General features: G+C 54.0%; 1 protein-coding gene across 1 annotated transcript in view; it reads right to left on the bottom strand.

Moving 5' to 3' along the window:
* The window catches only part of MYO15A (myosin XVA), a 92,028-nt gene extending 68,921 nt beyond the window's left edge, over positions 1 to 23,107 (bottom strand). The window contains exons 1-14 of the mRNA XM_089782282.1: positions 18,691 to 23,107; positions 13,622 to 13,704; positions 13,069 to 13,132; positions 12,420 to 12,529; positions 11,845 to 11,919; positions 11,358 to 11,448; positions 10,542 to 10,547; positions 7,011 to 7,114; positions 5,435 to 5,498; positions 5,239 to 5,352; positions 4,729 to 4,890; positions 3,174 to 3,287; positions 2,505 to 2,563; positions 1,323 to 1,446 (exon numbers count right to left, since the gene is read on the bottom strand). Coding sequence (XP_089638408.1) covers positions 1,323 to 1,446; positions 2,505 to 2,563; positions 3,174 to 3,287; positions 4,729 to 4,890; positions 5,239 to 5,352; positions 5,435 to 5,498; positions 7,011 to 7,114; positions 10,542 to 10,547; positions 11,358 to 11,448; positions 11,845 to 11,919; positions 12,420 to 12,529; positions 13,069 to 13,132; positions 13,622 to 13,704; positions 18,691 to 23,031 — 5,511 coding nt within the window. The 5' untranslated portion in view covers positions 23,032 to 23,107. The remainder of the gene's footprint in view (positions 1 to 1,322; positions 1,447 to 2,504; positions 2,564 to 3,173; positions 3,288 to 4,728; positions 4,891 to 5,238; positions 5,353 to 5,434; positions 5,499 to 7,010; positions 7,115 to 10,541; positions 10,548 to 11,357; positions 11,449 to 11,844; positions 11,920 to 12,419; positions 12,530 to 13,068; positions 13,133 to 13,621; positions 13,705 to 18,690) is intronic.
* Positions 23,108 to 25,577: the final 2,470 nt, after the last annotated feature.

Below are 25,577 nucleotides of genomic sequence, written 5' to 3'. Positions count from 1 at the left end.
CCACCCATGTGCACGGACCCATTGTTTTATAGCAAGACAACCAAAGGGCCCGATCCTCGGCTGGTGTCCTTTGGCGTCGCTCCAGCGACCCAGCAGAGCAGCGATGGTTTACCCCAGCTGCGGGGCTGGCCGTGAGGCAGGGCGCTTTTGAGGGCATGGCTGCAAAGCGCAAAGCATGCAGGGAAAGGTGGGCCAGGCTCCAGGCAGGAGGAAGGGGGAGCCCTGGCCATTTATAACAACTGTCTTCACGGGCGTCGTTAGACAAGTGGGGAGTGAAACACCCAGGGGCCACGAGCCCACGAGAGGGGAGGGGTGTCGTGGCAGCATCCGCAACAGGGGGGTGGATCTGAGGTCACGGATGGATTCCCATGAAACCGAGAGGGGAATTGAGGGGGAGGGGTTAATTTAGGGTTTGAACATTTCCATTCAGCGTGTCTTTCGTTTCCTTCCCACGGGCCCAGTAAGTCACGCTACGGCTCCGGTAGGTCACGCCAGTGCCCGTTTGAGTTGGTAACAAACATTTATACTGCCAGGGCTCTCCATGTCGTCTGCTGAACTCATGGGAAGCTGCATTCAGCCCTGGTCACAGACCCACGCTGCCCTCCACAGGGGATACCCATACGTCCACCAAAGCCACGCTGAGTCTCACGTTATTATTCTCCTGGTAAGCCATAGCAGGGGTCTCACAATCACGGCCCATGGTGGGTCATCTGCAGTTCCACAATCCAGCCTCAGTGGCTGCTGGTGTGTGTGTGTGTGTGTGTGTGTGTGTGTGTGTGTGTGTGTGTGTGTATTTTCGGACCCGTCCCCCAAGCCCAGACCCTGCTCTGACCCCACCCCACCTCTTCCTGCCCCTGTTCCACCCTCTCCCCCCATTGCACTATTTCCCCAAACCCCTCCCCTGAGGGATGCGGCCTTAGGGATTACTGGAGCCTGGCACAGGATGGCAGGAGGGGCCAGGCTGTTGTCATCTCTCATGCCAATCCGATTGCTCTGCTTCATCTCCCCCAGGTCACAGGGATGCGCTGGCAGCGGCGTGGAGCAAGCAGCCGGAAGCTACTCTAGCTCCCCTGTGCTGTCGGTGGGGACCCCCAGTGTGTTTTAAATCATCCAGGGATGGCAGATTGGGCTGAGGGAGCATCGGCAGGAACAGACGGGCAGGTGGGGGAATGTACAGAGACCCCCATCCTCCCAGAGCCGGTGCCAGAGCAGCCAAGGTGGAGAATTTGAGGACTGGCTCGTAAACTGAGTTGGAGACCCCTGCTCCACAGGAACACTAGGGATGGGCCAGCATCTCGCACGCAGCCCTGTGCCGATCTCACCTCGAACCCATAGATATCCAGAATGGCTATGGAAAGAGCCTCCTTCTTGGGGTAGACCAGCTTGTTAATCCTGTCCGTGAGCCAGCTGAAAAGCAGGGAGTACAGGATCTTGGCAATGGCATCTCTGAGGAAAGGAGGAGACAAGCACAGCTGTTGGGATACAGAGGGGCAGGCGGACGGGGCTGCCGGACTGAGACCCAATCACTTCGGGAGACAAGCAGTGCTCCCTCCCATCACCTCCACAGGCTATCACTCCTAGCCTCTCCCAGGCAGCCCCTCTGCAGCACTGAGCTCCATCAATAATATGATGGAAATAGCTGGGGCATAGTGGAAAGTGACCAAATGGCCACACCCAAAACCAGAGGGTGTCTACCTAACAGAGTGTTACGAGGAGGAGGGAGAAAAATTGTTCTCCTTCACCTCTGAGGATAGGACAAGAAGCAATGGGCTTAAACTGCAGCTAGGGAGGGTTAGGCTGGACATTAGGAAAAAATTCCTGCCTGTCAGGGTGGTTAAATACTGGAATAAATTGCCCAGGGAGGTTGTGGAATCTCCATCACTGGAGATTTTTAAGAGCAAGTTAGATAGACACCTATCAGGGATGATCTAGATCAGAGATAGGCAAACATTTTTGAAGGGGGGGGGCCACTATTTTGAACAGCTGGCAGTTCCCTCTGGTGCAGCTCGCCAGGTAACTTCACATGCTCCCCCTTCCCAGGTCTCAATTGGACTGGAGGTGGGAGAGCAGCAGAGTGGCTGTGGGCTGGATCAACCAGACTTGGGACCGCTGGATTGGACTCCCTGCTCTGCCACAGGTGGTCTGTACAACCTCGGGCAAGTCACTTAGTCTCTCTGGCTCTGTGTCTCATCTATTAAATGGGGATAATAGTTCTGCCCTACCTGACTGGGGCAACTACCATAAAGACGACAAGGTGCTCAGATATTGTAGGCATGCAGGGCTGTGTAAGTCGACAGAGCAGGCACAAAATAGATTTGGCTGCTGAATCCTGCCTAAGCAGGGTAGCTGAGCTTGCCTGCCACCCTCTCCATAGCCTTGGGCTGTGTTTATTGCATATTTTGATATGCTGCCAGCCTTTCCTCATTCTGAACCCCTCAGTCCCATGTGCTGCTTGCTAATGACCCAGAGACAGTTCACAGCCCCTCCTAACAGAAGCCTTTTACCTGGCATCAACAGCACTTTCCACAGTGAGGGGGGTGAAAATCTTTTCCCTCAGCGTTTCCTGTTGGGAAGGACAAAACCAAACAAAGAAACAGCTGAAATCCCCGCCAAAAACAGGTGTAGCCAACATGGGCCTCCCAGCACCTTTAACGCAAGAATGTGGCCCATGAGTGACGACACGTCCCAGAATGCACTGCTCCATTCTGAATCAGGCAGATGGAAGCGCGGGAGAAGAGGGATGAGATGATACAGGGAAAATTCAGAGAAAGCTTTGCTGTCAGGGAGGCCTGTGAGAGGGCCGGACAGTCGTCCATAGGGGACCCAAGATGCCCCATCTCTTGAGTCCTTCAAAAACAGATGGGACAAAGTGGAGGTGACTGCCCATTGGTGGGACATGCCAAGACACGACTACGTGCTGCATAAATGGAGAGAGAGGTAAGGGGGGAGAGGACTCCATAGGGATGGTCTGCCTCGGAGTCCGACAAACGTGAAAAGCAAAGCAGGGGTGTCCTGTCCTGCCAGATCAGATACTGAAAATACACCAGCTGATGAAAAGTACTTGGAAAAGCAGGTGCGGGGTCTCAGAGCGGTGACTTCTCTTCACTGTCGCTTGACTCTTGCCTCTAGGCACAGCGCCCGTGCATCCGACCAGCTGCGTCCGCGAGCCTTACCGTCACTTTGAAGGTGATGGCCTTCTGCAGCCCCTCTGGCGAAATCTGGAGCAGCTCCGCCACGGCACGGATCTCTCTCTCACTCACCACCGACGCGACCTCCTGGCAGTCTGCCTGGGAAATGCACAGACGGCCCACTGGCAGGCAGCCTCCCAGGGGCCAGCATAGTGGTACTCAGGGACAGCCTCCCATGGAAGGCCTTTGTCCATCTCTGTTTAAGAGTTTAGGCCAGATCCTCAGCTAACGTAAATCAGTGGGGCTGACAGACTCGCCCGGCCCCTGGGCAAGATGGGGAACAGATGGCTTTGTACCCTTGAAGGGGCGTGGCCTTGAGTGGAAGGGGCAGAGCCAGGCAGGCAGGCAGCCTTCAGCGCTGCCAGGAGCATGCCACACAGTGCTCCGGCAGCAATTTAAAGGGCCCAGAGCGCCAACCATCACTGCTGCTGCAGTTGCAACGACCGGGAATCCCGGGCCCTTTTGAATGCCCACCCCTCCCTGTTGGTGGGTCTGAGCTTCATTGATCTGGTGCTCACAGAAGCACTGACTTACCGGAGCGATGCTGATTTACACTAGCACAGGATCTGGCCCATTGTCAACTTTTTGGAGTAGCACTGGAGGAAAGGCTGATTTTCTGACAGTGGCTTTGGTACCAAACAAGGCCAAAATGTCAAAACCCCAATTTATCTTGCAGAACAGGACATCAGAATGGTTAGACTGGCCAGCCAATGCCAGGTGCCCCGGAGGGAATGAGCAGAACAGGCCATCACCAAGGGATCCTCCCACCCTTCGCCCATTCCCAGCTCCTGGAAAGTTCAGAAAAGTGTTAATTTGGAAACATTTTGTGTCTGCTCATTTCAACGAGGAAGCAGCAGCAATGAGGTTCACTGGATGTTGTAGCTCAGGTGCTCAGTGCTGCTTTGCTACCTAGTGGGCATGGGATTTGTTCTCCGTAGGTTCCACTAAATGGAGAGTAGCTAAAATCAATTTTCTTTCGAGAGCTTCCTCCCTGCACAGAGGCTTCGGGTCTGATCCAGATTCCACCGAAGCCACTTTGGCTCCACAGGGGCTCAAAGCCCTGGTTTGCAGCATGCATCTAGGCTACGTCTAGACTGGCATGATTTTCCGCAAATGCTTTTAATGGAAAAGTTTTCCGTTAAAAGCATTTGCGGAAAAGAACATCTAGATTGGCACGGACGCTTTTCTGCAAAAGCACTTTTTGCAGAAAAGCATCCGTGGCCAATCTAGAAGCGCTTTTGTGCAAAAAAGCCCCGATCGCCATTTTTGAGATGGGGGCTTTTTTGCGCAAAACAAATCTGAGCTGTCTACACTGGCCCTTTTGCGCAAAAGGGACTTTTGCCCGAACGGGAGCAGCATAGTATTTCCGCAAAAAGCACTGATTTCTTACAGTAGGAAGTCAGTGTTCTTGCGGAAATTCAAGCGGCCAGTGTAGACAGCTGCTTGATTGCTGCTTTTGCGGAGAAACTTGCCAGTCTAGACACAGCCCTAGAGTCCTTGCCAATCCTCTCCCTTTGCCCACTCCCCAGTGCCCAAGTACCTCGTATTTTTCAAAGTAGACATTCCCCAGGTGGAGGATGGAAGACAGAATTCGGAAGATGCTGTTCTGGTCCTCAGTGCTGAAGTTGAGGATTTCCATGGCGCTGAGCAACCTCCGGAAATCCTCCGCATCGCTCTTCCCAGGGATCTCGCAGTTCCCCCCCTGCAAAGGTCCCAGACCAAGCGTATCTGAGTAACATGCAGACTGAGGCCCAGGCGTTAGCCGCTACAGGGGATGCAAATTTACTGCAACTGGGGATTTTGCAATCTGGGGAGCGAAGCCACCTGAGTGTCACAAGGACATGGTACTATGTCAGCAGCAGGAAGAAATGGAATTGCAGCACTGGGACACGAGACTGTCAGCTCTTTGGGGGTAGGGTGGCATCTTCCGGCGTATTTGCCCAGGGCTGGGGACAGAGGGTCCTGGATCCTGCTTGGGGCTTTCGGGTGCTGCACCGTAGAAATAATAATTCAAGGGGGGCTGATTGCTGAGCTCACGTGGGCTCCATACCTGGTTCAGGTAATAGTAAGTTTCTGCATCTTGAAGGCAGAATTGCTGCTTCTGCTGAGCCGGAAGGCCAGCCAGCATCTCATAGAATATGTGATAGTTCCGCTCGTTTTTGGCCTAGGCAGGAGAGGGAGAAGGCTGAGGAAGCAGCTGGACATGGCAATGGCCTCCGGGGGGTGGGGGAGGGACTGACACTCACCTGAAACACGATTCTTGATTTCTCAAGAAGGTACTGGGAGGTTATGGCACCACAGATCAAGCCTCTGGGAGAGAGGAAGATTAGCACCTGGGGGCTGGGCCTGCATTGTCCATGGGGTTTGCTTGCAGCCTAGCCAAATGGGCTGCAGAACTCAGCCCAGTGGGTACCTTGCTACCAGTGCAGCAGCCCCCTGCACAGCTGAGCTAGTATGGCACCTGCCTGCTGTTGACGGGCAAAGGGCCAACCATGCACAGCCACCCAAGACAATGGATTGGCTGTTGCAGCCTGGCAGACGGCAGTGAAACCCCCTGCACTAAAAGCCAGCGTTGAAGAATGGCATGCTGGACAGCTAGGAGAGGACCTCCCCCTTACTCTCCAATGGGGAGAGATGGATTCTAGTCTGTTCTGCAGAGTATCTCATGCTGCCTTCATTGCCAGAGCATCTGCGTGCCTTCCAGCTGTGCATTAAGCCACATCAGCGGTTGCGTGCCTTCCAGCTGTGCATTAAGCCACATCAGCGGGGTCTTTATGGATGGAGGGGCAGTCAGGAAACCACAATAGCTGCCTGATTGCCAGGCTAAGCGAGAGGACCAAACTGAAACCGGGAGGATTTGAGCTGCTGCGTGTGGTATAGTGAGAACTGTGTAGGAATTGCAAGCTATCACTTTATGAGCGGAGAGGGGAGTGCAAGGGGGAGAGGGGTTCCCAGTGCTGCTAGCATGCTAGAGTGCTCTGTAGTGGAGCAGTCAGTCTGCAGCCAGCCAGCCCAAGAGCAATGTAGGGTGAATCGTGCGCCTTTGTTTCAGGGAGCAGCCTGCTTTGTCGCTCTGGTTTCAGTTCCTGCATCCCAAGAAACAAACTCGCACTGCTTTACAAGCTTCCAGCAAGAGCAGTTGTGTTTTTATCTTGCTTCTCTGCACGTGCCAGGAACACACCACTGAGGACGCCGTTTGTGCAAGGGAGCTGGTGTCCCCGTGAATGGAAGCATTTCTCTCACACACGCATCCGCGTATCTGAATCATGCCCACAGTGCAGAAAGAGCCGTCCCTCTCCAAGGCCGTGTCAGTTGGGCCCGGCGGAGATCAACAGGAGGAATATTTGTAGGGCCCGATATTTGCCGTGACCGCATGTGCCGCTCTAGCAATTGGGTGCATGTGTGGCTGGTGACACGTCTGTCGGGCAGTGCTCAGGGTTCCACGACTGGCAGTGCAAATGAATTGTGCAACGCACGCACACAGGGTTTTGAAAAGCAGGCCCCGCAACTCAAACAACTCCCCCTCCCCATGAGCGACAAGGACACAGTCTGCCAAGAGGGGCGCCTTTCCACAAAGAGTTGCCTGTAGTTGGGTTATCCAACCACCCAGCCAACGGAGTTGCACTGGACCCATGCTTTGAACAGAACCGTCCCATCCCAGCTGTGTAGCACAAGCATCTAACATCTCCCCGGGTTTCTAATGGCCCCTCAAGTCAGCAGCCCAGAGACAGGACCCCGGGGCAGATTCCCCAGGGCTGGGGCCAGTATCAGACACACAGAGCAGGGTGTTAGGGGCACACTTGTAGGCTCGTCGTTACTTACTCCTCCAGAAAGAGTTCCACAAATTTCCCAAACCTGCTGGAGTTGTCGTTCCTCACGGTTTTGGCATTTCCGAAGGATTCCAGCAGGGGGGTTGCTTCGAGGATCTATCCCAGCCAGACAAAAAGAACACCAAGCGCCAGTCAGGGTGAGACAGTCCAACCAGGGGCACCAAGATGCTCCCAGGTCCAGCCTGCTCATCCTGAGGATAGGAAGTAAAAGCCTTTCCCATCCTTTGCATAAGAACAGCCATCCTGGGTCAGACCAAAGGTCCATCTAGCCTAGTGTCCTGTTTTTTGACAGTGGCCAATGCCAGATGCCCCAGCGGGCCATTGTTGAGTGATCCATCCGCTCATCCGGTCCCAGGTTCTGGCAGGCAGAGGTTTAGCGACATCGAGAGCCTGCGGTTGCATCTCTGACCATCTTGGCTAATAACCATATGATGGATCCATCCTCAGTGAATTTATCTAATTCTTTTTGGAATCTGAAACAAAATACAGGACTACACCAGACTAACACGGCTACATTTCTATCACTATTCTTTTTGGAATCTGGTTATACTCCCGGCCATCACAACATCCCCTGGGCAAGGAGTTCCACAGTTGACAAGCTCCCATGATGTGAACTGCTTCCTTGGGGTTTCCAAACTGGTTGCCTATTCATTTCACTGGGTGACCGCTGATTCTTGTGTTACATGAAGGGGCTAATCACAGCTCCTGATGCACTTCCTCCAGTCATGATTTTACCGACCTTTATCAAATTCCCACCTTAATCGCCTCTTTCTAAGCTCAACAGTCCCAGTCATTTTAATCTCTCCTCATTTGGAAGCTCTTCCATACCCTTCATCATTTTGTTGCCCTTTTCTTTATCTTTTCCAATTCTACTATATCTTTGTTGAGATGAGGTCACCAGAACTGCTCGCAGTATTTAAGGTGTGGGTGCGTGCGTGCGTGCGCGCACGCACGCACACACACACACTCATACATATATTGTCTAATGTCAGGGTTTCCCAAAGTGTCCTCTGTGTGAAGGATGACAGAACAAGAAGCAATGGTCTCAAGTTGCAGTGGGGGAGGTCTAGATTAGACATTAGGAAAAACTATTTCCCTAGGAGGGTGGTGAAGCACTGGGATGGGTTCCCTAGGGAGGTGGTGGAATCTCCATCCCTAAAGGTGTTTAAGTCTTGGCTTGACAAAGCCCTGGCTGGGTTGATTTAGTTGGGATTGGTCCTGCCTTGGGCAGGGGGCTGGACTTGATGACCTCCTGAGGTCTCTTCCAGTTCTATGATTCTATGGAGCCCTGGGGTTTTGCACAATGGGTCAAGGGGGAACCACAAGAAAATATTAATGGCAGTCATGTGACCCTGTTATTTTATTACTAATTTTCTGATAGCTGTCTTGGGGAAAAAAGAATGTATAAGAAATATGCAAGAAATAAACATCAAATTCCAAAGCGTTGTCTATTCATTTGGGTACCTATTGAATGAAAAAAATCACAATATTTTAACAGCTCCGCCAAATTTTTAAGACCCCATCGGGATTCTGTGGCCAAAAAAGTTTGGGAAACCATGTCTTATGTTATATCCCATTCCTAATACAGTAAAACTCCAGTAGTCCAGCACCCAATTGTCCAACACTCCCGACAGTCAGGCATCAAAATGGCAAGCGCTCCTGATGGAACCAGGACGAAACCCGGCACAGCTCAGGTCAGCCGTTCTCACATGGATTACAGCAAGGAGGGGAGGTGTTTGGCTCTGGGAAAGGGGAGGGGAGTGGGATTGGGTTACGCACAGTGTCCTGGCCAGCTCATTGAAAAGCCGGCGGCTCAGAGCACGTGCCCCAGCTGAAGGGAGACGCGCAGCTGTACTGGCGGCTCCGGGGGACCTGAGCATAAGGTTGGGGGCGGAGGGGGATTGGGTTGGGAGTATGCAGTACCTCCTGATACTTCGGCATATCCGATAATCCGGCACCACCTAGGTCCCAAAGATGCCGGATTATCGGAAGTCTACAGTACTGTAGTTCCTAACATTCTAGTCACGCTGCTGCACCCTGAGCAGATGGCACCAACATTTCTTTCTTAAGTGGTAACAGCTAATTTAGACTCCATGGTAGTATATGTACAGTTGGGGTTATGTTTTCCAAAGTTCGTTACTTTGTATTTATCAACCCTAAATTTCACCTGTCATTTTATTGCCTGGTCACACAGTTTTGTGGCATCTCTTTGTAATTCCTCGCAGTTCGCTTTGGAATGAACTATTTTGAGTACTTCAGTTTCATCTGCAAACTTTGTCATCTCACCGTCTACCCCCTTTTCTGGATCATTTATGAATATATCGAACAGCACTAGTCCCATTACAGATACAGATTGTTGTGACTCTGTTTTTACCTCTGTCCATTGGGAAAACTGACCATTTATTCCTAAGCTTTGTTTCCTGTCCTTTCCCCGGTTACTGATCCAGGAAAGGACCTTCCCTCTTATGCCATGACTTCATTGGCACTGAACTCAGGGAAAAGCTTCGATTAAGTGCAAGAATCCATTGGCGACAACATCCTAGCAAGCAGAGAGCAACCTGGCGGCTCTGGTTTCTGTTCACCCCCTATGGGGCATCTGGCATTGGCCACTGTTGGAAGATAGACTACTGCAGTGTTTCTTAAACTTTTTAAGACCAAGGGACACCAATAATTTTTTTTTTATGAGAGCACCAAGGATTTTTTGTTGAGCAAAAAAAAGAGTCGGGGGGAAGTTACTAAGAAAAAAGAGTCGTCCCTTTAAGGGCAGCCATATTGAATTCTGTTGTTCTCCGCGGCACACCTCCGACTGCCTCACGGCACACCGGTGTATCCTGGAACTCACTTTAAGAAACACTGGGCTACTGGGCTAGATGGACTTTTGGTCTGACCCGCTATGGCCGTTCTTATTGGAGGCAATGTCCCAGCAACGAGAAAGCCCATTGGACGTAGCATCCCAATGACTGAAGAGCAGCCAGTAGGACACAACGAAACACACAACAAAGGCACGTCAAAGAGAACTGCTGAACACAGTGAAACCTCCTCCTGGAAGCAGGCTCATGGAAAACAGTGCTTCCAAATTAAACATTTGGCCGAGCAATGGGGCAAGACCAGGGTCTGGCTTCCTTTGAATTCTTTTTGCGTTAAGGAGGGGAATACAGCGTCCTGTCTGCAAATGCAACAGCCATTGCCGGCTCTGCAACAGCTCCTGCACAAGGCTGGGGTATTAATGGGAGAGGGGACCTGGGTTCTCGAGCATGGCTGCAGAAGGCTGCAGCTCCCCCTACCCTCCCCACCCCCCCAATTATGGCTGATGGAGGGCAGGGGGGTTGAAAGGAGTGACAGTCACTGCAAAGCTATACACACAGACACGGGGCTCAAGGCTGCAGGCAAACCTCCCCCGACCATGACTCCTAGGGGAGTTCTGAGCTGCAGACTTTGGCCCCTGCAGAGATAACACGGCAGGCCACTTCAGCATCACTCAGTTAGGTAAGTGGAAACTGCCTCCCCCAGACACTCCCCGTACCTCGATCTGTGGTTGTGCAGCAGGGATGCAGAGGAACAACAACAGGCGCAGGGTTACCAACACGCCAGCAGCGAGAAGAGAAGAACCCACCCTCTGTGGCAAAGCAATGTACACGTAGCCAGGCATCGTCCGGGGCATGAGGTCCAGCAACGGGACCCCCATCCCTAGAACGGGGCTGACCTCTGCTCATCCTGCTGCGGAGGGGCTTTAGGGGCCACCCTAGCAAGCCAGCCCTTCTCTGGCTTTCATACGGGATCCGTCTGATGCTCTTCTCTTTGCCTGGCAGAACGCACTGCTGGGTGTCTGCTGTGACGGGGGAGGAAGGCCCCTGCTCTGGCAGGGGGGGCACAGCTCGGTGTCCCAAGAGACCCCGAGTTCAGGCATGGAGAGCAAGGGAGGGAGGGATCTGGAGGGAGCCGAGAGACCCCAAATGAGTCCCAAGGAAAACGGCCGCAGGGAATAAGGCCCTGAAAGACATTCCAGGAAGCGGCTCCACGCAGCCTTCAGTTTTAACTGGCGCCTCTGGGGGGATGCTGGGCTGCAAACTGGGCTGATTCCATTCCTGGGGACATACCTGCCGAGCTGCTAGCCAGGCTGGGACCTCTGAGGGGGAACACACCTGCCGTGCTGCAGAGCATGCCAGTCCATCCCGGTCCAACGCACCGGCCAGGCAGCTGCCCCTCCTCCCGGGGCTCCCCTCCCCCCGCGCTGCCGGCTCTCGTGGTGCATGGGGGGGCTCCTGGAAGCACAGCTGCTACCGCTGGCCAGCAGCCGCCGCAGCACAATGGCTTGCGGGGCCTGGAAAGGACCCTGTACCTGCTGCGTCACGTTGCGCCTCTGATTGACAGCCGCCAGGTAACGCAGGACCAGCTTGGTGGCTTCCGTTTTGCCTGACCCACTTTCGCCGCTAGGAAGAGAAGAAACGAACGTAATGGTGGCCACTGAGCGCCCATGGGCGCTGTTCCCATGGAAATCCATGGCCCAAATCCAACGGGCCCCCAGCCAGGGCTAAGCCAGGCCTGGCCGTTTTACACTTCTATTGATTTTAATCCTGTAGCGCTGGCTCTAGATGCCAGCTAGAGATTGACCCGGGCAGCGCTCAACCAACGTCCCTTTGGGGTTTGCCATGACGATGCACATACCAGAGTCACAGCCCTGGGCAGGGATGTCTCAAGTCTACCTGCGGGCCAGGTGTGGCATGGGCGGGGCAAGGTGGCAGGGGCGGTCCCAGCCCAGCGCTAGGGAGCCCCCTTCTGGAAAGAAAGGAGAGCTTCCTTTCCTCAGCAAAGCTGCAAGCTCTCACCTGATGATAATACACTGGTTGTGTTTGGCATCCATCAGTTTGGTATAGGCGACGTTTGCAATAGCAAAAAGGTGCCTGCGAAAGAGCCGGAGGCACAGAGTGTTAGGGGCAAAATGGCCCCCGCAGAAGAGAGGGTCCCACCAGCCAGATACCCGACCAGGCTGCTGATGCTCTGAGCTGAGCCAGCTCCTTTGCCCGAGGCCACCCACCGGCACAAAGGAAGTCTGAGCGCACCCAGCCAGACGGACCCCCCGGCTGCTACCCACGGGCAGGACGGAGCTGTCACCTGTGCTGGGATCTCCACTCGAGAGAGAAAACTGCTGCTTCATCATCAGACCTGGTTGTGACCTGGTCCTGCCCAACCTCAGGGTCCGATCCTGCAAGCCCTTACTACCCCAAGGGGTCATGCATTGCAGTGGGGCTACTGGGCTGAGAAAGGGTAACGCCCCACAGTAAAACTTTGCAGGCTCGGGTCCCTCAGGGAAATCTGAGCTCAAGGAGAGTCAAGGGCCCTGAGCAGCCAGGCTGGGCAGCTAAGGCACCAACCGGAAGGGGGCTGTAAGGGAGGTACTTACGGGGGATTCTCTCCCAGCGCCTTTCCCTCGTACTGCAGCACCTGCTCTGTCCCGTAGATGTTGTACATTTTGTACGGGTTCACGGACACCAAGATGCTGCCTATGTAGGTCTGAAAGAGCAAAAGATGTGGTGGAAGATGGGGTGCCTGGTGTCTGCAGGGAGCGGGGTGCAGGGAAGGCCACCTAGAGGGGCAGGGAGGGGGCATGCAAGGGCACCCCATTTAGCCAGTAAAATGTTGGCGGGAGCACAGGGAGCAGTGCCTCTCCCGAGTGCTACCGCAAGTCATCTATGGCTGCTTATGCCGTTAGCCTCAGCCCCGCTCGGCAGAAGATGAGCGGCGGCATCTGGCCTAACACGGATTCCCGAAGGCTCTCAGGGCACTTTGCACAAGTGGGGGAAGGTCGGTCTCTGGACAGCTGGTTAAGTCACTGCACAAAACCTTTGTCGCGAGAGGGGGGCAAACACCCCAACACGCTGTCCCGCAATCAGCCCAGCCGCCACATGCTCTGCATATCTATCCCACAGGCCCGGGAGGAGCAGGCTAGCCGTGTCCGGCACAGGCCGGCCCCTCCAGTGGCCAGGCCGAGAAGACCCTGGTGGCCTGTAATGAGCTCCCAGTGTGCGGAACTCAGCTGGCCAGGAACTTACATAGATCAACTCGCGTTCAAACCTCGTCTTGATGTTGTGCAGCACCGCCCCCTCCTGGAGGTCCCTGGAACACAGAGCACAAAGGGGAGCACGGCCTAGCCCCGGGGCACGGCGCCAGCAGAAAGGCGAGGCCGATGGCCGGCAAATCCACTCCTGAAAACCCAGCCAGCCCAGTGCGGCCAACGTGCAAAGAAGAGGCAGCGGCCCGAGGCACGCACTCCGAAAAACGAGAGTGGAGTCCGCTGCCCAGGCTGGGGGGGATCTGGGAAGGATAGCAATGGGCGAGGGCTTGAGGACACCTTGTGCTAGTCGCTCTGCCTACACAAGGGGAGACACGGCCCCTGCCCCAAACAGCTAGGACAGAGGTTAGGAGGGGACACCAAGGTGATGGGACCCACCCAAGGTCATGCGGTAGGTCAGTGGCAGAGTTGGGCCAAGACCCCAGATTCCTGACTCCCAGGCTGCTGGCCCCCAGGGGCACTCTGCTGAGTGACACCAGCCAGCCCGGGGCAGGTAACATTCCTTCCCGATCAATCAGAGCATGCCAACTTACTGCAGCTGGGTCATGTCCTCCACGCCATCTTCCTTCGGCTCGGCTCGGGGGCTCGCGGAGGGCGGGCTGCCGAGGGAGTGCATCTACACTCGGGGAGCAAGACACGCAGATCGGGCCGTTATTGCAGGTGCCACAGGGCAGCGTTACTCAGACGACGGAGGGTTGGGGTCGGACCCCATGTCGAGCTATTGGGGCTAAACTGGTCCCACTGGCATGTCCATCTACCAGGGCCGGGGGGACAAGGTCCCCGCTGTTTGCTAGTGATGGCTGCTGGATCGACCCTCCCGTCAGCAAGGGGAAGCCCTAGGCAGCAATGAGGCAGCGCAAGTTCAGCGAGAGATGACAGGAGGGACTTTGCAAAGGGAGTCCCTTCATTGCAGCAGCCCACCGGGGCACTACCCTGTAAAGCCAGTGACAGGGTTGGGACACCAGGCCCTGAAGAAGATTCTGTTCCCTCACTTATTTTTGGGAGTGGGAGGGGTCAATATTCCCTCTAATGTTTCCATTCGTCTGCGGAATAAATTTTGTTTTGTGCACCACAGCACATGCAGATGTGCACCACCAGTAGAAACACATGCTACCAGCTGTGGGCAGCTATGGGCACTCCGCCAATCAGCTGGGCAGCACCTGAATCTCTCCTGGGTGGCTGCCCAAGTGTTCAGCTTAGGGGGAAGCACTGGTGGGGGCGTAACGGCCGCCATGCTGGCCGGCGCGACTGAGACTGAGCCAGGGAAAGAGCCCAGAGCATGAACGGCTGCAGCATGAGCTAACGAGCCTGCCCTGCAGGGAAGGCTTGTCCCAGGACCGTAGCTCTGCAGCCTGGGGCATGCTCACACACTAGCCAGTTCTCGCGACGGGGACACTGACCAAATCGGCTGCTTGATGGAGGTGGCGTTCCCCTGTCAGAGAACAGACCCGACTGTGGGCTGCTCCGGGTGGATCCTTCGAGCCGGAGGCTGCCTAGACCAGTGGTTTTCAAACTTTTTTCCTCACACCCCCCTTGAAGAAAATTGTTGCTGCCTGCGACCCAACAGCTTTATACCTTTTGACTCGAGTGAGGGCTGGGGTGGAGGGGGCTCCTTCTGGGTGTGCAGGCTTTGGGGTGGGGTAGGATGCAGATTTTGGAGGATACTAGGGGGCTCCAAGCTGGGGGGCAGGGTGGAGAGGTTCAGGGGAGCTCTGGGCCGGGGTGGAAGGCAGATGAGGTGTTTGGAGTGCAGGAGGCGGCTCTGAGTTTGGGGCAGGGGATCGGTGCTCAGGGTTTGGGTCTGTGCTTTCCTCTGCCGGCTCCCAGGCAGCCGTGCAGCAGGGGTGCTCCGCAGCTTCCCGCCTGTCCTGATGGCGCTGCACCCCGGAAGTGGCCAGCAGCCGGTCTGGTTCCTAGGCAGAGGTGCACAAATGGCTCTGCATGCTGCTATCGCCCACCGGCACCCGCCCCCAGAGTCTATGCCCAGGATGGAGGCCATGCCGGGAGCCCCATCCAGCCCCGCCTAGGAGCTCTGGCATCACTCCATTAGCTCCCCCTTGCTTGCCACGCCCAGCTCCACTTCTCAGCTTTGGTTTCCAACCCCTACACAACTCAGCCCTGGTCTGCTTCTCTAAGCACATTCCTTGCCCCTCCCCTTTGCTCCGCCCATGATGCCGGCCCTGCCTTTCCCCTCTTCGCCCATGCTTTCATGCTGGCCCCTCAGTGAGATCAGCTCAGCAATTTCTCCCCTCCCATTCAAATCCATCCCTAAGACTAATTTTTTCTACAAGCTGCACCCCTCTCCCCTGCCACACATGCAGCACACACAGGGCACGTCTACACCGCAGGGTGAAAGTTGAATTAAGCTACGAACTTGAGCTGTGTCAATTGGTAGCTGAAGCTGAAATAGCTTAATTCAGCTTTTGGGGCTGTCTACACAGCAGGAAGTTGAAGGAAGAGCCCTCTTCCTTCGGCTTCCCTTACTCCTCGTGAAATGAGGGTTACCAGAGTCGGAGTGAGCAGGCCTCCAGCGTGCCATTATTTCGAAATAACGGCTTGCAGTGCAGACACGCTCTTTGTTATTTTGGAATAACGTGAGTTATTCCGAAATAACGCAGCTGTGTAGACGTACCCATGAGAATATTAGCCTGAGGATTTGCCTCCCTGGGGACGCTTAGGAAAGTTAATGCACATTAATTTTCAAAGTGAATTCATTTAACCACAATAAATCTCTTTGTGCATGCTCTTGTGAATTAGGCTAACCCAAATCAAGGTCACTTGAATTCTGAATGAGAACCCACAGATGAGTTTGATGTGGTTTGACTAATCCATTTTTATGCATTTGACGCAAGGTGTGAATTTATTTTCCTGAGGATCCCCATGTAGACAGAGAGAGAAAAGGAAAATGACAATGAATTATTTGCATTACAGGAGCACCTACATGTCCCCGCTCATTTTTTTCCAGCCATGTGTGGAACACATTTTGTTCTATGCACCGAGGCAAGTGCGGATATGCACCACCAGTGGAAACACATTTTGCCAGCTGTGGGCACTCTGCTAATCAGCTGGGCGGCATCTGAATCTCTTCTGGGTGGCCACCCAAGCACACAGCTTACAGGGAACACTGGTCCCAGCCAAGAGCAGGCCCTGAGACAGTCTCTGACACAAAACAATCACCATCTAATTCAAGGCGGATGGGGGAAGCCAAGCAGTGCCCTACCCACTAGACCACACTGTCTCTCAGTGTGCAAAAGCAGCTCCCCAGTGTGGCGTCCCTCTGCATTCCACACCAGAGCACGCCCTGAGCGGCTGTGTGCCATACACACACAGGCACCTCTTTAGCTTTCAAGGACAATGCTGGGCTAGCTGAGACATGGTTACAATCCCTGTGTGAATTTCAGAGGTGAGAGGTCGCCACTGGGCCTCGGTTCATCTCCCCCTAGCCAGTGCAGGCCGGGTCCCTCTCCTCTCAACCCCTCTGCTTCGTCCGACAGGACTTTCAATGCCGCGCAGTGTTAGCGGAGCGCACAGAAGAGCCACCGAGCGTCTGGGGCTCCGCAAAACCCCCAAGGTAACTAAGAGTCACCAGCTTGGAAGAGCAGACAATAAACCCTGGCGCTTTTTTAACCCCATGGTAGCTCCCAACCTGGAGAGCATCCAGCGCCTCGTGGGCTCAGGCCAGGGCAGGCAGCAAGCAGGTAAGCAGAACCCCCTCCCAGGAAAGTCAGTCCCGTACCGGGGTAGGGCTCAGATGAGCTCTGTCAGCCAGCGTGTGCCAAGAGAGGCCCCGGCAGTGCCGCTCTAATTAATAAACCCTCCTGTTCCAATGCAGCAATCTGCCCCAGATCAAGTCCCTGCATTTACATACACCCCTTTTGTTCCCTTGCCAGGAGAGAGGTCAAATGGCTCCAAAAATAACAGCTGTCACCCTGGCTGCAGGGTGCTTATAGCGTTACACCGACAGGGCCCGGGGATAGCTCTGGGCCTTTATTTAACCTCAGTGGGGATTAAGGTGGTTTCTCCTTGCCAGAGGGCATGCCGGCTCCTTAGCCGTGCCCGTACAGCCTGGATCCTGCAGCCCACTGTTTGGGAACCTCTTTCAAAACAGAGGGGTCGCCGTGTTAGTCTGAATCTGCAAAAGCGGCGAGGAGTCCTGTGGCACCTTATAGACTAACCGAAGTGTTGGAGTATAATGCATCGGACGAAGTGGGTCTTTGCCCACGAAAGCTTATGCTCCAACACTTCGGTTAGTCTATAAGGTGCCACAGGACTCCTCGCCGCTCTTTCAAAACAGGACATGTTTTTTAGACTGCCCAACCAACTTCATGGCACCAGCTGTGGTCTCCGGGGGCTTGGCTGTAAGCGGATAAGTCAGCCCGAGCTGGGGTTGTTTGCATGGGAGTGCAGCCTGGCCGCCTTAGCTTCTCTCCTGCGCAGCACGGCCATGTGGGCACAGCCACACACCCATTGGGATGGTGAATCATAAAATCCTAGAAGTGGAAGGGACCTCGAGAGGCCATTGGGTCCAGTCTCCTGCCCCCGTGGCAGGACCAAACACCAGATCATCCCTGACAGGTGTCTGTCCAACCTGCTCTTAAATATCTCCAATGATGGAGATTCCACAACCTCCCCAGGCAACTTATTCCAGTGTTTAGCCACCTTGACAGACAGGAAGTTTTTCCTAATGTCCAACCTAAACCTCCCTTGCTGCAGTTTAAGCCCATTGCTTCTTGTTCTATCCTCAGAGGCCAAGATGAACAAGTTTTCTCCCTCCTCATGACACCCTTTTAGATACCTGAAAACCGCTATCATGTCCCCCCTCAATCTTCTCTTTTCTAAACTAAACAAACCCAATTCTTTCAGCCTTCCCTCATAGGTCATGTTTTCTAGCCCCTTCATCATTTTGGTTGCTCTTCTCTGGATCTTCTCCTTTCTCTCCACATCTTTCTTGAAATGTGATGCCCAGAACTGGACACAAGACTCCAATTGAGGCCTGAGGAATGTACCAGCGCGAGTGACACCCCAGAGCAGGCGAGAGGAGCGTCACTAGCTGGTACGGAGGAGAAAATGTATTTTAATGTTCATATCTGAGGCTAGCTCTAGTGCAAGAGAAGGGAGTCATATCTAGGGGTTAGAGTAGATGGCTGGCAGGATTCCTGGGTTACTTTGGCTGGCTGACTATAAGAACCTGATGCTCATTCCCATGTTGTGATGAAGGCAGAGAAGGGGGGCGGGAGCAGGGGAAGGGTCACCGCCAGGGGCTATAAAACTCTACTAAATAGACAAGGTCTGTTTTTAACCTTTCCGACCCTGGTGTTTTCTGCAGCACTAGGCCAAATTGTTTCTCTGGCCAATGTGTAACTTACACCCCTTATCTCATTTCAAGATTTGGTCCAGAGGGTTTTAACAGAGCTGTGCCTACTTATCCAGGGGTCAAATGTGGCACTCTCTTCAGTGTAAAGGCCTGATCCAATGCCCCCTGATAATCAGCAAGCTTTGGATCCGGCCCTATATTTGGATTAATCCCCGTGAGTTTACCAAAGTGTAAACTGGCCCCAGGTTCTAGATTCCGCTCAAAATGCACCACATTGCTCCAAATTACCTTATTGTGCCAGGGTGGCGTCTTGCCCGTGCTCCCACGCACCCAGTGGTTCCCATCGCCCCGGTTCTGCGCTGACGGTCTGTGGGTCAGGTACCTCGCAGCGCTGTCTCCTCGCTGGCCTGACCACCTGTTAAAGCTCTCAGCAGGAGGGTTATGAAGCAATTTCTCAGACGACCGTACGCTGGGCGATGCATGGACGTTCACCATCTGCTGCTTAGACCAGTGTTGCTTGTGCAGGTAGGACATCCTTCTGAAGGAGCCCAGCCTCTGGACCTGCGGCATGACCACAGCGTACCTCCCTGCGCCATCCTCCCCAGACACGTCCTCATTCTCCAAGAGCTCAGCTGGGAGTTTAGCTGGTCTGCTACATGCTTTCCGCAAAGACGGGGACCCGGCAAAGGCGGGACCAGTTGCCGTCACAACATGGGAGCCTTTGAAGGCCACTGTTCTTTGTGACTGAAGGCCCAGATGTGCCCGTGACTTATTTGCTTCTCCCATTGGCATCGTAGCGTGTTTTAGAGAGGGAGCGGGGGAGGCCGGTTTCTGAGAAGGGCTCCTTCCAAGAGGGTGTCTAGGATGTGTCGGGGATGGCGGGCGTTGTGACTGGGCTACATGTCCACCTTCCCTTACTGAGAATTTGAAACCCGTGGGTCCTGGTGTTTGACCTGCCGCTGGCTGTCCAAACCGTTTCAGCAATGTATTCCCACCTCCTGCTCTGCCCGCGAGCATGCTGCTGGTTTCTGTGAGAGGCATCTGGGTCATCCCAGCCAGAGGCTGACCGATGCGTTTGATAAATGCCTTAGGGGCTCCAGGAGCAGGGCTGGGAGGTGGAGGCAGCTTTGAAATGCTCCTCAGGCTTCCACCTCCTGCCACCTTGGGTGACGCAGATTGCTGAGCCGGTATTTCATTCTCAGAAGCCCCATCCCTACGTGGCCCCGCAGGCAGCTCTCTTGATGGCCCCTTAGTGTTTATGGGGGACGGGGACCAACCAGGTGGAAAGTTAGCAGAGTCCTTCATGGTAACGCGATGGCTTCCTTGGCGTGTCAGCATCTGAGGGGAGGGCGTTCTTGCTGATGCCCGGGGAGGTGGCACACCTCGGACAGACGGCATCGGGGATGTGGGGTGGGGAGACTGAGCCCCTGCTGGATGGCCCAACTGCTTCAGGAATGAGTTCCTCATTAAAGGCTTCACTGCTTTCGTTGGGGGCTCGGGCTGCCTGTTCCAAGCCTGGGGGAGCCGCCTATGCATTTCCATGGATAGCTGAGGGGAAGACTGTCTGCTCCCAGCATCCCTTGCCGAAAAGCCAGGAGACATTGCCTCAGGAGGAGATGCAAACTGCCTCATGGAGGGGTGAGGTAAAGAGGGGCCCTTCAGCTCCCCAGAGGCAGAATTATGGAGCCGTTGAGGGGCTAAGTTCCTAGCCAGGGTGGCGCCTTGGGGAGCTGAGCCAAACATCTGAAACCTCGATGAGCTGGATTTGAGGGACAGCTGCGGAGACGGCAGGCTGGAAGGTGGCTCACCCCTTGTGCTACTGATGTGCTTTAGCACAGGGGGCGGAGACCAATTCCTCTGACTTACAAACTGGGCCTGAGCTGTTGACCTAGGAGATGAGGTGGGCTGGTAAGTGGAATCGATAGGTTCTGTGCGCCCCCTGGTGGAGAAGCTCTGTCCCCTTGGTAGAGGGGGAGAGGAGACATTTTCTCTGGCTGGGGACCCTAGTCTTCTCAAAGAGGGAGAAGGAGCAGGAGTAGGGCTCTTCATCCTCAGAGAGGATCGCGGTGAGGGAGGAGGACTTCTGGGTCTCATCGGTGGCCGGGGAGAGGGCAGCTGCGGAGATTTTCCAGTCACGTGGCTACCAAACGGCTGCAGAAAGGGGCTGTTTGCCTCCGGCTTTTGAAAATCGGGCTGTGGCTGGTTAAAGTTGAGCCTTTTCACACTGGGTTTCGGGGAAGGGGATCTCAGCCACGCAGTAGACTGAGACGGTGGCCTGGGGGGCTCCAGGCTGCTTCTGCTTCCTACTCTCCTTAAAGGATGTGGGGAGGAGGAGATGCTCCTCCGGGAAGGCTGAGGGGAAGGAGGCCCTTGTGAATTGTTGTTATTAGTGGCTGTGTACCCAAATTTTCTCCTAGGCAAGAGAGCTGCCGAGTCCAAGGTTTCCATCCCTGCTAACTTGTGGCCAAACTTTTTATAGGAAGGCTCAATTAATGGATGCTGGACGTGTGATTCCTCCTGGGAGATGTCAAAATGTCTCTCAGAAGGCTGAGGAGAAGGGTGATAAAAACGCGGTCCCTCTGGACTCCGGCTGTGCCTGCTAAGTTTTGGGGAAGAGGTGGCTCTTGGCATGTCGCTGTGTCTAATTGATGGCTGAGGGGAAGGCGGCCTCTGAGGCCCGCTCTCACCAAATGACAAGGACGTTGCCCTCCTTACCGATGAGGGCGTGGCGGGCCTGCCCTTCACCACACTCTCGCGGTGTTTTAAAATGGGCTTTGGTTGCGTGAGGGATTTCTGTAAGAACTGCCCGAGGGGGCTCCCACATCCTCGTGGAGAGAAGCTTTGCGAATGCGCCCCCTGGATATTGCCTTGCTGGACATCTGGGCTGAACCTGCTTCCCACCGACTTTGGAGAGTGAGGCCTAGGAAGCCTGCTGCCATGAGCCTGGCCAACATGGCCTTGGGCCACCGAGGGTTGGAGATACCCATTGCTGAACTGGGCGAAGGGAGGTGCCAGCGACTCGTATTCATCGTAGTCATCCTCATCTTGATCCAAGCCAGCAAGGGAGATGTGCGGAGAAGGAGGGAGGGGAATGTCCAGTTTGTCCCGGCCAAACAACTTCACTTGAGGCCTGGGGAAGAGCCTGAACTTCCTGTTTAACGACAGCTTAGAAGGCAACGTTTCCTCGATCCCCTGCTGGTCGAAGAAGGAAGAATTAGGGAGCATAAAGGGGTAATCTCCATTCTCCTCCGCCAACTCCTCTGGCTCGTCCATCTCCGTTATATCGTCCAAAGGATACGCATAAGGGTTATAGGAAGACTGAGCTGGAGGGCCCCATTCACATTCACTGTAACTGATTTCATGCTGAGGAGAATAATCATCCAGATAGCCCATTTCATCTCCCCTCAGATCGTAGTGCCCCCCAGAAGGACCGTATTGGTCTTCAAAAGAGCCGTATGGCCCTGTTTGCTCTTCATAGTAATCCATATCACCCCTATATTGGTCATAGGGTTCATATGGTGAATAGCCAGAAGGTGGCTCATAATCCTGATCTTCATAGTCATAGTAGTCAGGTTGGTTTTGCAGTGGATCGTCATAGTAGTCCATGGGCTCTTCGTAAAGCCCAAAGTCTCCTTCCATCTCATACTCAGGGTAGTCCTCGTAATCAGACGCCCGTCTGTTATGAAAGCTGTATCCATCCGCGTAGTCAGCTGGTGCCTGGAGGTAGCTTTCCACCTCAGGATAGCCATACTGAGCTGGGGCTGGCGGGTCATAAAAGTTGCTGTCATCCTGGTAACAGTTGTAGTAGTCCAGTGAGGATGCAGGGTTCTCATACCCACTTGGCCCTGGCTGTGAGAACCTACCAGAGGGCTGCCTCACAAAGCCACCGTGTTCAAAATATGGCTGGTAACCATATTCCTCTTCGACTTGGCCACAGAGCCTCCTGGCTCCAGAGAACCTTCTCATGTTGGCTCGGTGCCTTAGAATCTCATCCTCGGATGGGAAGGGGAGTTTCTTAGCTCCAATCCTAGACAGCCAGGCCTCATTCATGGACCTCTCATTGGAGGGAAGCCTGGCCCGTTTGGACAGGAACTTTCTTGTCAGCCAGCTGGTGGCGGCCGCAGCTTTGCTCAGGATCTGAGCTCGAGGTTTGAATTTCGCTTTCATTCTCTTCTGGCGGAAGAGGCTACTGAAGAACCCACCCTGCTCCTTCGGTTTCTCACCTCCCAGCCGTAGTAGCAGGAAGGAGGGCTTTTTCAGGTTGCCACGGGCCACCTCTTCCTTCTTTTTCCCCATACTCTTAAAGCGCATCATGAGGTTGGAAGTGGATTTCAGCATGGCCTTGTTCTTCGATTTCTTCTTCTTCTTCGTGCTGTATTTCTTCAGCCCCCAGAAAAACCGGGAGGTGTTTTTAAACTGGCCCTTCTTGGAGCGCTTGAGGCCTAGCCTCTTGAAGCCCATGAAGAGCTTTGATGCACTCTTCAGGCTTTTCTTCATTTTGGACTTGGGTGGTGCCACTTCCTTCCTCGCTAGACCTGCCATGGCCTTGGTAGCCCCTTTTAGCTGAGCCTTGGCATGCTCCTTCTTTGCCCCCTTCTTCTTCCTGGCCTCATCGCCCGCCAGCCCCATCAACAGGTGGGAGGCACCTTTAAGGTGGAGGTCCTTCTTCTTTTTCTTTGCAGAATAATCTTCCTCCTCCTCCTCCTCTTCTTCCTCTTCCTCCTCCTCAGACAGCATCTTTTTCCCTTTCCCCTGTTTCTTAGCCTCCACGGCTTTGGAGGCCCCCTTTTTGTCCTTCCCTTTCTTTTTTTTAGGGTCTTCATCACTGTCTTCCTCCTCCTCCACCATCTCACTCTCCTCGTCGCTGTCTTCCTCGGCATTGCTTTTCGTTAGCTCAGAGTCCGAGGCCTCCTCTGACTCACTGAGAACCTCCTTCCTCCCCTTCTTGGCATCCTTCCCCTTCCTCTCATCCTTCCCTTTCCCCTTTGCCGCTTCCTTCCCCTTCCCCGCCTTGGCATCGCTCTTCCCGCCCTTGCCCTCATCCTTGCCCTTCTTTGCCTTGCCCCCCTTCTCAGCAGGCTTTTTGGTCTCACCTTTTTTGCCACCCATGCTCCTCGTGTCCCAGGCTCATACTCTAGCTTCCAGATGCAATGGGGTCGCCATACGCCCCTTGCGGTCCCCAGTGGAGGTGCGGGTCACTCCTCCAAAGCCAGGCAGCAGCCAGCCCTCAAAGCCAAACGCTCATGCGGCCCACGCACATTCATGAGCCAATTGTAATGTCTTCCTAGCAGCAGGGACAGCTCTTCTGCTTTGCCCTGAAAGAGCGGAGCGCACTGCCCAGAGCTAGTGCTCATATATAGGTCTTGGCTTTATTTACCTTCGCAGGGTTTCAGCCTTCCCCTCCTAGCTTCGTCGTCCTGGGGCTGACCTGCTCAATCCCTCTGCTGCACTTTAGAATGTGAATGCAGCGTCCCACCAGCGATGAGTACATCCTCTGAAGCTTGCCGCTGCATCTTCCGGGACATCCTGCTTCCTCCTTCCACTGGGAAGTCCCTGGCCCTGCCTTTTAACATTCCATAATGACTTGTCCGTCAAGACGTCTCGTCCCAACCTGCGATGCACCTTTCTGCCAAGCACTGGGAGTTAAGAACTCAAAGTTATTGCCTCTGTTCTGCTAGACTGTAACTGTATCTTCTTGGCTCCTGGCTGTATGAATAATGCAAGTGGGCTGCCCTGCATCTACTCAGAGACTCTTCCAAAGGAGAAAGAAGACAGAAGAAGCAAAGGAAGAGAATTCAGAAATGGCCTTGGGCCCGCACTGCAAATGCACCGGCCACAGCAATCAGAAGATAAATCTGGATGAAGGCAAAGAGTGGAAACAACCCTTCTTAGAGGGTGAAATTCATATTCACGGCTAGCAGCCTACATCTCAAGTCACCAAAATGGCTTAAATGAGATAAAGTGGTGCTTAATCTCTCTGCCTACAGGTGCATTTTTCCCAGACAGAAAAAGTCTTCCATAAGTTCTCCTCCCAGTATTGACCACCACCAGGTAGAGCCGCATTAAAACAGGGGCTCTGAGTCTCCTCTCGCTCACTGTGCCGTAAATCAGGAGCAACCCACTGCAGTCCATTGCTGGGAAACACCAGAGTTCCTCCCAGGAGGAGCATCAGGAGCTTGTCTGTCTATTTCTCCCCAAGCCAGGAGGCTATATTGACATCATCAAAATTAGGAGACAATGCACCTGTCACAGTGGGTGGGTCAGATTCAATTTTCATTTACACCAGGAGTGGTCACGTCCCATAAGACGGCAGATCTACTGTGCTAAGAAGACTCATGGCCCTCAGAGACAAATTCTACTCTCACAGCCATGCATCCTCTGGGTACGTCTACACTAGCTCGTTAGTTTGAGCTAGGTAGGGTAATTAGGGCAAGCGGAGTTGCAAATGAAGCCCAGGATTTCAATATCCTGGGCTTCCTTTGCATGTTCCCGGGCGCTGCCATTGTAAAATCCCCCTTAGTCCGAACTCCGTGCCCTGCAGCTACACGCGGCACGGTGTAAGTAGTTCCAATTAAAGATCCTAATTCGAACTACTGTTACTCCTCATTCCACGAGGAGTAACAGTAGTTTGAATTAGGATCTTTAATTCGAACTATCTACTCCGTGCCACTTGTAGCTGCGGGCACGGAGTTCGGACTAAGGGAGATTTAAAAATGGCAGCGCCCGGGAACATGCAAATGAAGCCAGGGATATTTAAAGCCTGGGCTTCATTTGCAACTCCGCTTGCCCTAATTACCCTACCTAGCTCAAACTAATGAGCTAGTGTAGACATACCCTCTGATTCCAGGAGGGCTTCATGGAGGAGACCTTCACAATAGGATTTTTCTAATCTTGCAGATCTGACAGCTGTGGTGAAATTCACCCTCAGGAATGACTAATGAGCCCATTCTTCTATATAGAGGTTTTCACAAGAGCCAATGAAAAGGGAGAGGGGGGTTTATAAAAGGCAGCACTCTTCATTGATAGGCCTGAATTCTGGAGTTAAGTGTCCAGCCCCTCAATCTTCAGCCTTCTCAAACTCCCTAAGGGGACATAAGAACAAGCCGGCCTAGGGCAATAACACCCAGAGAGGATCAGGTGAGTTCCAACGTAGTAAATACACCTCAGAGAAAAGG

This window comes from Pelodiscus sinensis, chromosome 15 (genome assembly GCF_052426305.1).
Source record: "Pelodiscus sinensis isolate ZL-2025 chromosome 15, ASM5242630v1, whole genome shotgun sequence".
Classification (NCBI taxonomy): domain Eukaryota; kingdom Metazoa; phylum Chordata; order Testudines; family Trionychidae; genus Pelodiscus; species Pelodiscus sinensis.
This window is presented reverse-complemented; position numbering and strand designations above follow the sequence as displayed.